Here is a 14,017-nt window from a genome sequence, read left to right as displayed (position 1 = left end):
TCGCATAAGTCCTGGAGATATGTTTTGAGGTCCCAGCTGATGAAGATTAATTCTATTTAAATACTTTCTTTTTGTTTTTTGTACCTCAAAATGATGCCAAATTGTGGCAACAGAACACTTCTCACTGTGTCTTCTAGATATGTGATAATAAATCATACATTAATATGCTGTGAAATTTTAACTATTTAAGTAAGATGTCATTAAGTTAATTTAGTGTCACAGCAAAACGTGGAGGCAGAATTAAAGTATTCTGAGATTCAGTTTACTGCACCAGTACCAATGGACTCCTGTGACCTCACCGCTGTCCAGGAAAATAAGCAAACAGCCAACTATTTTGCTTCATAATTCCTCTTGACAATAAAAATGCATGAACACAAACACAATCTATTATATTATAAAAGTCATCAAATTGTTTGAAAGCACTTCAATATATGGAAATTTAGCTGTACATATTTATTCTGAAATAGACATAGTACAGAACCACATGACAATATAAATAAGTTCAAATAGTTAGACAGAAACTTGATTGGACTAACAAAATTATAAGCTCTTTACTGGGGCTTCCACATTTTAAAGATTTAATTGTGAAACCCTCAGAAATGATGAGAAACCTAGAACAATCTATAGCTCACAGTACTTGTTCAGTTTGGTTTTACAAGAGATAGTGACATCTAAAATTGGATAAGCATATCAATTTGAAATTTAATTTCATTTAAAGTTAATGCTTTAATGTTATACATAAATACAGCACAATATGTAAAGATACAGTACTTTTATGTATTTCCCCAATGGATTATTCCGGTACTATGCACATTCTCAGTTTCAAACAAACAATTATCCGGTGATTTTACATCCAATACAAGATGTTCTGTGTCATCTTAAATTTATGTTGACCAATTTTGTTCAGTAACAATGGCCATCTAATATATTCTTAAATGGAGAATGGGCCGACTTTACAGTACATATATTTCTGTGCTGGGGACATCATCCCCAATGCATGCCATAAACGTCATTCCAGTGTTAATTTGCAGCTGATGTGTACAATGGTTGCACCATTTATATACATAAACAATAAACTAACCCTAGGTAGGATGGTATACATTCTACTGTTTCACTTGTATAATGTGCAAAGTAAATATTCCTTAGTTTGAAATTCTAGCCATATTTAACCATAGTGCTTACATGAAAACGGTTCTGTTTTGAATTTTTATTCTGCTGAAGCAGAAGATCACAGTTTTGTAAATTATGACTATGTTAACATCACATTGGTACAATGTAAACTTCAAAAGAATCCCTTAGAGCAATATGCGCTGCCAGATAACATTTTTAAAAAAATCATAGGATTAAACGCAAATTATGCGTTACATATTTAGAATGTACCCCAAGAATTGTTCATAACCTAGCAATACATTAAAATGCTTATAGACCATTCTGGATTTACCAGCTGTTCTATTGTCATTGAAAATCTTCAGTGCAGACCTCAAGCTTTCGTTGAGGAAGGGGCAAGTTTCCTGCAGGACTTTTGTTATTGCCGTTGGTGACAACAACAGGTACTGATGACAGGATGGAAGCTGATGATGGACCTCCTGGAGTACGGAAAAAGCTCTCCCTGTTGACTGACTGAGCACCCTCGGGTGTGGCTGGCACATTTGGCTGTAATACACAAAAGATCATTAGTAACTAGTTAAAAGCAATTGCACATTATCATTCGTTGCATCTACAGTTAAGGATATACTTCATGACCGTTGCTGAATTTGCTACCCAAGCAAGTTATTTGGCAGTCCTGTGATGGAATAGACTGGCACCGCTTTCAGATTATACATGTTAGCAGAATATACAGCTTCTCTTACAGCTACACATTCTTCTAAAGTTGTTTTCAAGACTACAAAGCCTTCTCTCAAAAAATAGATATTGTATTTGGTGCAAAAGTATACATTCAAAATTCATGAAGCTTTTGTATTAGACTATATAGTTCAATGTTAGATATCTTCATTATTTAGAAAGGCACACCACTTCAACAAGGAATAATAATATCCTCTCAAGGGCACGATGAGTAAATATTGAACTCACTTCAATCAGAAGCAGGTTGCTCCAGCTTCTCAATCCAGAAATAAAATCTCATAAAGATCTTCTATCCCTCAATCCTTGTGTTTATATTGCTAAATGCAAATTACGTGATACCAATTAGTCATCCTGAATTACGGCATTATTTTGAAGTGTGAAAATTGTGTATATTGTATTGTTTCTTCCATGGCAAATCTAATTTTTTTTAAAAATTCAGAAACACCATTACCCCACCTGATCACAGAGAGCAGATGTGATGCACGTAATTGTAATTTAGAGTAGGACCATCATTAAGCTCCAATTTACAATGTGGTGAGCTCAAGATGTTTGCAAGGAACTGGAGTTGGGGTCCACAATACAACAGAAAGAGCAGCATTAAGATACTGTATAGTACAAGATTAATTCCTGAAATCAATGGAGATCAGTATTTCTAGAAGCTCACAGGCAAGGAACCTACATATTCACAACTTGGTGAATAATACATTTTGCAGTTCAAAAGAATGCTGTTACCTGAAGATCTAATGAACACAGTCAAAGGTTTTTAGTCCAAATCCTCTCCTATCTGTTTTAGCTAATGACAACATTACTTGTATTTTTTTCTCTTGCATCTTTAATCTAACTTACCCATAAAAGCAACAATGCCATTCACCTCAACTGCTCCTTGTCATAGCAGGTACCATATTCTAACTACAAAGTACAGGTACTTACATCTTCTAGAAGTCTACCTCACTAAACTCTATCATTATTTGAAAGAACTCTATTAAGTCAACAATAGATCTTTACAACTAAAGCACAGCTACACGCTGAACAAGTTGCTGTTTCATGCAAAGCCTGGACATTTGCTTGGGACTTCATCCAACTGAAACTCCTGTAACTTATACAGTGTATACACAGTTTTTGAAGTTAAAGTGGGTGGTCAGATGAATACCTAAAGGAAAGAAAATCCTATTGAATGGATGTACAAGTGGTTAAATTAAAAGAAATGTAGCAATCAAAACAGAAAGCTGGAGAAACTCAGCAAGTCTGGCACATTTGTGGAGACAGAAACAGAGTTGGTGAGGTAAGAGTGATTGTCCCTGACATCATAGAACATAGAACATAGAAAAATACAGCGCAGTACAGGCCCTTCGGCCCTCAATGTTGCGCCGACCGAATCCTACCTAACCTACACTAGCCCAATAACTTCCAAATGCCTATCCAATGCCCGCTTAAATGACCATAAAGAGGGAGAGTTCACCACTGCTACTGGCAGGGCATTCCATGAACTCACAACCCGCTGTGTAAAGAATCTACCCCTAACATCTGTCCTATACCTTCCACCCCTTAATTTAAAGCTGTGTCCCCTTGTAACAGCTGACTCCATTAGCAGTAAAAGGTTCTCAGTGTCTACCCTATCTAAACCCCTAATCATCTTGTACACCTCTATCAAATCTCCCCTAAACCTTCTTTTCTCCAATGAGAACAGCCCCAAGTGCCTCAGTCTTTCCTCATACGATTTTCCTACCATACCAGGCAACATCCTGGTAAACCTCCTCTGCACTCGTTCCAATGCCTCCACATCCTTCCTATAGTATGGCGACCAAAACTGCACACAATACTCCAGATGAGGCCGCACCAGAATCTTATACAACTGCAACATGACCTCAGGACTCCGGAACTCAATTCCTCTGCCAATAAAGCCCAGTACACCATATGCCTTCCTCACAGCACTATTTACCTGGGTAGCAACTTTCAGAGATCTGTGTACATGGACACCAAGATCCCTCTGCTCATCCACACTACCAAGTAGCCTACCATTAGCCCAGTAATCCATCTTCTTGTTACTCCTACCAAAGTGAATGACTTCACACTTAGCTACATTGAATTCCATTTGCCACCTTTCTGCCCAGCTTTGCAACTTGTCTATATCCCGCTGTAACCTGCCACATCCTTCCTCACTATCCACAACTCCACCGACTTTAGTGTCATCCGCAAACTTACTCACCCAGCTTTCAAGCCCCTCCTCTAGATCATTTATAAAGATAACAAAAAGCAATGGTCCCAAAACAGATCCTTGAGGTACACCGCTAGTAACTGCACTCCAAGATGAACCTATACCATCAACTACTACCCTCTGTCTCCTTCCAGCCAGCCAATTTCTAATCCAAACCTCTAATGCACCCTCAATGCCATACCTCCGTAGTTTTTGCATTAGCCTACCATGGGGTACCTTATCGAACGCCTTACTAAAATCCATATACACAACATCTACTGCTTTACCCTCGTCCACCTCCTTAGTCACCTGCTCAAAGAACTCAATAAGGTTTGTGAGGCACGACCTGCCCTTCACAAAACCATGCTGACTATCCTTGATCACGTTATTCCTATCCAGATGTTCATAAATCTTATCCCTTACAATTCTCTCTAAGACTTTGCCCACCACAGAAGTCAGACTCACTGGCCTATAGTTACTCGGGCTATCCCTACTCCCCTTCTTGAACAAGGGGACCACATTCGCCATCCTCCAGTCTTCTGGTACTATTCCCGTTGACAATGACAACATAAAAATCCAGGCCAATGGCTCTGCTATCTCCTCCCTAGCTTCCCAGAGGATCCTAGGATAAATGCCATCAGGCCCAGGAGACTTATCTATTTTCATCCTTTCCAGTATTCCCAAAACCTCTTCCCTACATACTTCAATGCCATCCATTCTAATCACTTGTGACTCAATATTCACACCAGCAACAGTGTCCTGTTCCTGAGTGAATACTGACGAAAAGTATTGATTTAGTGTCTCTCCAATCTCCTCCGCCTCCACGCACAACTTCCCACTACTATCCTTGACTGGACCGATACCTACCCTAGTCATCCTTTTATTCCTGACATACCTATAGAAAGCCTTTGGATTTTCCCTAATCCTACCAGCTAAGGACATCAAGGCTGCATTTGTCAAAGTGTGACATCAAAGAGCTCTCGCAAAACTGGAGTTAATGGGAATCAGAGAAAAATTCTCCTGTGGTTAGATTCATACCTTGCACAAGGAACAATGATTGTGCTATTTGGAGTCCAATCACCCCAGCTCCAGATCACTACAGAAGTTCCTCAGAGTATTGACCTTGGCCTAAATATCTTCCATTGTTTCATCAATGACCTTCCTTCCATCATGATGACTGCACAACGTTCAGCACCATTCACAACTCCTCAGACCTGAAATTGTCCATTCCCAAATGCAGCTAGACGTGGACAATATCTAGGTTTAGGGTGACAAGTAGCAAGTACTATTTGCATTACACTGGTACCAGACAATTAGCTTCTCCAACAAGAGATAATCTAACAATTGCCCCTTTACATTCAATGATATTACCAACACTGAATGCCATCACCACTAATATCCTAGGGATTAACATTGACCAAAAACTGAATTGGTCTAGTTTTATAAGTAATGAGGCTACAAGGCCGTGTCAGAGACTAGGAATCTTGAAGTGAATAACTCACCAAAAATGTGATGAATTCAATCACACGCCTGGTTGAGTGCAGCCCCAACAACATGTAAAAGTTTGACACCATCCAGGACAATGCAGCTCACTGAGTGGCACCACACCCACAAGAATTCACTCCTTTCACCACCCAAGTTCACTATCAACAGGATCCACTACAGAAATTCACAATTGCTCCTGAGACAGCACCTTCCAAAGCCATGACTATTATCACCTAAAAAGACAAGGGCAGCAGATAGACAGGATTATCATCAGATGCAAGTTTTCCTCCAAGCCACTCACCATTCAGACTTGGAAATGCATTGCTTTATTATCAGGGTCTCAGTCCTGAAACTGCCTCCCTAATGGCAAAATGGATGGCAACAGTTCAAGAAGGCAGCTCAAGGCAGAATGTATTGGCAATACATGATGGTCAGTGAGTAATGCCCACATTATGAATGAAATTTCAAAAAAGCTAATATTTTGATTCTAATATGACTATTCTTTGACTCTTTCAATGACTTTCTCTCTCCACAAATGTTGCCAGACCTGCTGAGTTTTCCCTTACTTCGTTTTTTATTTCAGATTTCCAACATCTGCAGTATTTTGCTTTTATGAAAAAAATCACAGCAGGTTGACAACACCCACTTAGAAATATGCATCATTTGGAAACTTTATATCTGCTTTCACCCAAATATAAAGGATAATATTCTGACGTGTATCAAAGCCACAGAATATACTTAAGATTATCCGGCTTCCATGATGACTAAATGGGTAAATGTACTTGATATAGAAATGAATAACAGAACTGTCTGTATCAATGATCTGCTTAAAGTTTATTCATCTCAACTGTCAATGTTATTTGAAGCTTGCTATATAGGGATGGAAAAAGAGGAGGTCAAGATAGAGGACTCACTCTTGATTGATATCAATGGTCAATTCTTGAGTAACTCAGGATGTACCATATGGTGAGAGATGGTCATTGTTTCTGTTTGGGTTTAGGCAGCGAAAACAAAAGGGAAGTTGCATTTATATAGCACTTCCCATGATTACTGGAAGTTTCAAAACCATTTTACAATCATTACTTATGAAATGTTGTCACCATGAGAACATTGGAAATGTGGAAGCTAATTAGCATTCAGCAAAATCCCATTTACAACAATGTGACAATAAACAGACAATCTGTTTAATATGGTTGAGGGATTAATATTGGTCAGAACCCTGGGGATAATGCTACTGCTAGTCTTTGAAAGAAGTACTATTCACCAGAGCAGACAAATGGAATCTTGGTTTAATATATCATCCAAAGGACAGCACAGCCAACAGTGCAGTGCTTCCGCAAGATTGCACAGGAACATCAGCACTGATTTTTATGGTCAGCCTGGAGTGCGACTTGAACTTAGAAGCTTGTGATTTAGAGGCATTTGTGCTACCAATCTGAGTAATAGTAGGTTATTTCAAGAACAAGGATTGGCCAAAATTGAAAACTAGAAAATAGAGCAAAATTTACTGCTTACACATTCTTTCCATCAGGCCAAGTAGGAAAGCAGAAATTTAGGATTTCTTTTTCTCCTCATGCACACTGAGAATATTAACATTTTCCCTACAATCTCAGTCAAGAAACATATCTGTACACATCTGGAATCAAACTAAGAATCAGTTGGTTGTAGCATGGATTCTGCAAGGTGCAGTTCATGCATTTCTTTCTTCTGGACAAATGAAGAGTCGAGACTGTGGTGCTGGAAAAGCACAGCCGGTCAGGCAGCATCCAAGGAGCAGGTGAATCAACGTTTTGGGAATAAGCCCTTCATCAGGAATTCTTCGGATGCTACCTGACCTTCTGTGCTTTTCTAGCACCACACTCTCGACTCTGATAACTCCAGCATCTGCTGTTCTCACTTTCCCTCTAGATTAATGAAGCCTTATTGAATAAAGTATTTGAACATATGCATTGCAATTTAGTGACTTAGCTCACCTGTTGTATACTAATCAATGCTACAGGCTGTCCATTCAGCTGATGCTGAGGAGAAACTGGTTTAACAAAAATCATTTTTCCTTGTTGTAGACTGATGTTTCCTGTGAGAGGACTAGCTTGTTCTGGAGGAGCAGTTGTCATCGTAGGCCCTTGACTCACTGAAAAGTGTACACCAGGGTTGATCAAGCCAAGATTCTGCAGTGTGAAATTCAGAATTCCTGGGCTCGGACTGTGAATAGGAAATTGATGACCTGAAGACGTGAAGGATGTGATGTTGGCTTGGCTCACGACAGGAAGAGAAGCAACAGAAGAAGCTACTGCCATTGGATAAGGCAATTTCAGAGGGGTTATATGTGCAGCAGAGAAATTAGCTGGTGAATAGTCTGAAGTAGTCAATGATGTAACACCTACAAAGAGAGAGAACATCTTAATAACTCATTTGCAAAGCAAAAATTATTTTTATTTATACTATTGGAAAACAAACAATATATATTGTAGAGTAATAGAGATGTACAGCACAGAAACAGACCCTTTGATCTAACTCATCCATGCTGACCAGATGTCCTAAATTAATCTAGGCCCATTTGCATATCTCTCTAAACTTTTACTATTCAAATACCCATCCAGATGCCTTTTAAATGCTGCAATTGTAGCCACCTCCACCACTTCCTCTGGCAGCTCTTTCAGGACATGTTCCACCCTTTGCGTGAAAAAGTTGCCCTTTAGGTCCATTTTAAATCTTTCCCCTCTCATCCTAAACCTAAGGCCTCTAGTTCTGGACTCCCCCAACCTAGGGAAGAGAGTTTGTCTATTTACCCTATCCATGCCCCTCATGATTTTATAAACCACCATCAGGTTACTCCTCAGCCTCTGACGATCCATGGAAAACAGCCCCAGCCTATTCAGCCTCTCCCTAGAGCTCATAATGTCCAACCCTGGCAACATCCTTGTAAATCTTTTCTGAACCCTTTCAAGTTTCACCACATTCTTTCTGGAGGAGAGAGACTAGAATTGCACACAAAATTCCAAAAGTGGTTGAACCAATATCCTGTACAACCACAACACCATCTCCCAACTCCGATACTCAATGCTCTGACCAATAAAGGAAAGCATACTAAACACTTTCTTCACTATCTTATCTACCTGAGAAACAGAACTGGCTCGAAGGCAGAAGTCAGAGGGTGGCAATGGAGGGTTGCTTTTTAGATTGGAGACGTGTGACCAGTAGTGTTCCATAATGGTGCTGGGTTCACTGCTTTTTGACATTGATATAGGTGATTTGGATATGAATGCAGGAGATATAGTTATTAAGTTTGCAGATGACACAAAAAAAATGGTGGTGTAGTGGACAGCAAGGAAGGTTACCTCAGAGTACAATGAGGTTTGATCAGATGGGTCAATGGGCTGAGGAGTAGGAGATGGAGTTTGATTTAGATAAATTTCAGTTGCTGCATTTTGGATAGGCAAATCAAGCTGGGCCTATACACTTAATGGTAAGACCATGGTGAGTGTTGCTGAACAAAGAGACCTTGCAGTGCAGGTTCATTGTTCCTATACTGATGTAAGATTTGAACCAAAAATGTCTGAACAACAAGTCAAACAGTGACCAAAACAATTGCCATCCATCCTCTCCTTTCACTCCCCCTCGTGAAAAGCTCAATTTATCTGGCTTTAAGGAACTGCCACAAAACGATTTTGCAAGGAATTTGTGAGGAATTGAAGTGCAAGACAAAGGAATAAAATTAAAAGAAATCTGTCCCAAGACTGAAGGCTATAATTTGTATTCAGGAACTTTAAATGAATTTTAACATAAATAAGACACCACCTCAGCAGCTGTTCTGAGATAGTAACAGCAAGTTGCAGCAGAATATCAAATGGTGCTTTTCTATGGATCTGTGCAGCAGTTATAAAGATGCTTTTGCTCCTCCAGCCGAATGATTGTGTTAATAATGACAAGAACATTATTCATTCCTTCCTTCCACAAATGAAAAAATAATGTTCTTACAAGCATTACCCAGTTTGAATCTCTTGAATATGAAGGTTTAATCACAAACCTGATAATGGTGAATGGTAAAGCTGATGCTCTGGTGACGGGACACATTTATTTTTCATTTCAGGAGATCCGTTGCTTGCATTATTGAAAGATGCCTGCTGTGGCAATGGGATAAGGTATCCTGATGGTATTACAGTCTGAAACAAATTCAAATAAATAAACATATGGGGACAATCAATCAGGATTTAAAGAAAATTGAAATCATGCAGTAATAAAATGCACAGATTGCTCCAATGTAACAAAAACTAACAATCGCAACAGAAAACTGATTTCAGCTTGTTGGCTTAATTTCACTAATTGCAATATCAATTTGTAAAGTCAAGATCTCACCTCAGAAACAGAATGAAGGGCAGGAAATGCAATTGCCACTGGAACAGCTTTCACTGCGGTGGCTTTTCCTTCTGACGTAATAGTCCCACTCTTCTCTTCATTCTCAAGGTAACATTCAACACTATGCTCTAGTTTTTCAGAGCTGAGACTCTTGTCTTCTGGGGCATTAAGAAACTCTGGATCAAGATGCAAAGCCCTTGGGGAAGCCCGATTAGTTATGAGGCTTCTGCGAGCCTTTAGCCTCGCTTGATGAATCTCAAAAAACTCATCTTTGTTTGATGAAGGGCCCTTCAAGGCAAAATATAGGCAATGTTAAATTTTACTGTTTTTTGGTTTAGGTTCTGTACTTAGCATAAAAATATAAATCCAAGATATTGGGTTTTGTGTAAGCTGCAAAGTCAGGCACCAATTATAGTAATTTTGACATCAAGATGCATTAGAAACATTCAATTACACAATTAAAATTATCTGTTCATTATCATATTGCTCTTTTTGGAAGGTGGCTGTCCGCAAATGGGTGCCATGCTTCCTGCATTACAACAGTGACTGGATTTCAAAAACAATGCATTGGTCGTAAAGTGGTTTGGGAGGTCATGAAATGTACACATAATAAAACTTCTCTACAGATTTATCAACAAACAATCAAAAACCAAATGCAAAATGAAATCTCCAAATTGAACTTGATAGCCAACCTAATGTAATAAACAAGCAGCACCAATATATTTGTGATACCACTATCTTTGTTTTAGTCAGCTAGCTGCCCACAAATGGAACATTTTAAATTCTCCACGTTAAATTATTGAAAAAAAAATACAGGGCTGAATCTTACCATATACTGGTAAAATGTTATTTCATTTCTGGAAAGTCCTGGAGGAAGCCCAGTGAATTTTGTTGTGCTATCAGCCTAAACCCACCTCATTAAGTACTTATCACATTCCATTTGTCTCATGCTAGCCCAATTCTTTAACTTGCTGTAGCCAAGAAGTACTTGTCATTGCCTAAATATTCCAGCATCTGTGCTACCAGCACTATATTTAAAAGGCTGTTGTGCACTTGGCCAAACTCTGGCTGTCCAAATCTGGTCTGTGCATTAATAGCATTTTTCTAGGCAAGGGGAAATTGGCACCCCATTAACGAAAAGGGCCCTGGAGGTCTTAGTGGATCTGGTGGTATAGAGTACATACAAGCTCTTCCCTCAGGACCAGTGGAAGAGGCCACAACACAAGAACCTGCCAGCATTGCTTGATGTTGCCACACTTGTCAGTGTAGTGTCCATGGTCTGGAGAAATACCCAGCAGTGTCGGAAGAAGGTTAATGACCTTTTCTGCACTGCCATCATCCTCTCCCTGCTACCTCACACTCTATCTTTGCTACTACCCGGTGACTATGGCAAGGACTGAATGACATCACAGGTTCTAAAAAGAGACAGTGCAAGATAGCAGACGATGACACATCCCTCTCAGATTGTCTCAATGCCTTCTACGTTCGCTTTGAGCAGAATTTCGGTAGAGAGGTCATACCTATTCCAACAAGTCCTGCCGAACTTATCCCAACAATCACTGCACCAGAGGTCAGATCAGTTTTCCTTTGTGTGAATCCAAGGAAAGTGGTGGGAACAGACGCAGTACCAGGCTGCGCACTCAAAGCATGTGCAGATCAACTGGCAGAGGTCTTCTCAGACATCTTCAACCTCTCCCTGCAGCAGGCGACTGTCCCTGCCTGTTTCAAGAGGGCCAACATCATCCCTGTGCCGAAGAAGGCTCATGCAGCATGTCTCAATGACAACCACCCGGTGGTCCTAACTTCAGTGGTCATGAAGGGTTTTGAAAGGTTGGTCATGGCATTAATCAACTCTAGCCTCCTCCCTATTCTTGACCCACTGTAATTTGCCTAACGGACCAATAGATCCATGTCAGATGCATATCACTTGCCCTTCACTCCTCCTGAGAACATCTTGACACCAAGAACAGTTATGTAAGAGTCCTACTTATTGACTACAGTTCAGCCTTCAACACTATTATCCCCTCGGGACTGATTACTAAACTTAGTGATCTCGGACTAAGCCCACTCTCTGCAATTGGATCCTCAGTTTCCTGACCCAGAGGCCACAATCAATGAAGACTGGGGACAATATTTCATCCTCACTAACACTCAACACTGGAGCCCCCTCCTGTACTCACTGTATACCCATGACCACATCGCCAAATGCCAGACTAATACCATTTACAAATTCGCTGATGACACTACCATGGTTGGTCAAATCTCAGATGGCGACGAAACAGACTACAGACAGGAGGTGGAAGGCTCGGAAAAATGGTGCACTGAGTTCAACCTACCTCTCAATGCCGGCAAAACCAAGGAACTCATTATTGATTTCTGGCGGATGTTACTCATGCCCTCCTACACATTAACAGCACAGAGGTGGAACAAGTGGAGAGTGTCAAGCTCCTGGGAGTGGTCACCCACAACAAGCTTTCTTGGACTCTCATCTGGACGCACTGGTTACAAAGGCCTAACAACGTCTCTTTTTCCTCAGGCAATGAGAAAATTTGGCATGACGGTAAATACCCGTGCCAACTTTTATAGGTGCGCCACCGAGAGCATTCTGTCTGGATGTATCACTACCTGGGATGGCAACTGTACCATGCAAGCTTGGAGACAGTTTCAGAGAGTGGTGAACTCGGCCCGGACAATCACAAAGGCCAACCTTCCATCTATAGAACCCATCTACTAGGCCTCCTGTTAAGGAAAGGCCGCCAGCATTTTCAAAGATCCATTCCACTCTGGCAATGTTTTTCTCCAACCTCTACCATCGGGGAGAAGGTGCAGAAGCCTGAACACATGCACCAGCCGGTTTTGAAGCAGTTTCTACCCTACTGTTGTTAGAATACTGAATGGACTCAAACTCGTCACATTCGCCTCTGTGTTTATTTTTGCCACTGTTTACCTATTGTTTACTTATCTACGCTATTTAACTACATGGTCTACATGAATTACTCGCAAGACAAAGCTTTTCACTGTGCCTTGGTACCTGTGACAATAAATTCAATTCAATTGGTTGGGGTGTATTGGAAATAAGACTGATTTTCATTCTGGAAGATCTTACAAAGAGTAGCTTAGATGTCTTGCTCAAGCCACCATTGATCACATGAACTATGACAATGAATACTGCCAGCCATTTTGTTTCAACCTAGAGACACTTAGGACTGGCTTTCTCTGATCCTCAATTACTGTTCAGTCTACTCAATCAACAGGAACATAATGGTCAAGAATCTAGCCAACAGTCAGAAACCCAAAACATCCTGAGACTGATTTACATGCCTCAGTGCATTCTGGGCAATTTGTTACAAACCAGAAGTGCACTTGTTTTGCATGACGCTTAGTACACTCTCAAGGGCATGGGGCATTGTGATGAAAGAAGCCTCAATTTGCCATTGCAACTGACAGAAGTAGATGTCAGTTAGACGATGGTTATTAACACTCGGTTGTTACTTAAATGAAATCACCATAAACAGGCCATTTGAGAAGTTCACAAAAATATATATATATTTTTTCATGTTACTGTACCCTGAATGAATCAGCATCCTTTGTAAGTTGGCTCTCAACAGGTTTATTTGTTGCTTTGGAATGCAGAACATCACTGAGGTCACAAGTAGAAGGTTGTTTCAGGCACCAGTCAGGAATATTATCATGTTTGGCTGCTTTGCTAGTCTGGGTGTCATTAAGTGTTTCTGGCACATCAACACAAGTTTCAGCAGTCCGTTTATTGGTGTGGTTCTTTGAGTCATTAGGATTTACAATTTGTTGCTCGGTGGCAAAGGATATAGACTGTACAAAGCCAGCGGGATGTGCAGTCAGGGTTCCTGGCTGTGAAGGCTGTAAATAAATTGTATAAGATCCACCAGACTGGCTTTGAGGTAACACCACTGGTAAAACAGAAGAATATTGTCCGTGCATCAAAGGAAAGACCCCGAAAGGCTGCAATGTTGGTTTAACCTGAGGGAATACTGTTGAATTAACTCCAGTACATCGCACTGATTCTGCAAGTCCAGGAGGATGATCAATTGTTGATTTCTCTTGTGAGGAAGATGGTTTTAATGGCGAGGCAATGTGTTTACTGGCATTCAGACTGAGGGGGAA

The 14,017-nt window shown here is 40.3% G+C and overlaps 1 protein-coding gene across 2 annotated transcripts in view; it reads right to left on the bottom strand.

The window, feature by feature from the left end:
- Positions 1–425: 425 nt before the first annotated feature.
- Positions 426–14,017, bottom strand: part of e2f8 (E2F transcription factor 8) — a 46,190-nt gene continuing 32,598 nt past the window's right edge. The window contains exons 10-14 of one of the 2 annotated variants that reach the window (XM_060838620.1): positions 13,445–14,006; positions 9,878–10,165; positions 9,549–9,684; positions 7,495–7,901; positions 426–1,653 (exon numbers count right to left, since the gene is read on the bottom strand). In XM_060838620.1, the coding sequence (XP_060694603.1) occupies positions 1,456–1,653; positions 7,495–7,901; positions 9,549–9,684; positions 9,878–10,165; positions 13,445–14,006 (1,591 nt within the window). In that variant the 3' untranslated portion in view covers positions 426–1,455. Of the gene's footprint in view, positions 1,654–5,668; positions 5,755–7,494; positions 7,902–9,548; positions 9,685–9,877; positions 10,166–13,444; positions 14,007–14,017 lie in introns of those variants that run through there. The other variant, XM_060838621.1, reaches the window with a different exon arrangement.

Source organism: Hemiscyllium ocellatum, chromosome 18, assembly GCF_020745735.1.
Source record: "Hemiscyllium ocellatum isolate sHemOce1 chromosome 18, sHemOce1.pat.X.cur, whole genome shotgun sequence".
Lineage (NCBI taxonomy): Eukaryota > Metazoa > Chordata > Chondrichthyes > Orectolobiformes > Hemiscylliidae > Hemiscyllium > Hemiscyllium ocellatum.
The sequence above is the reverse complement of the archived record's forward strand: the minus strand, read 5'-3'. Positions and strand labels throughout refer to the sequence as shown.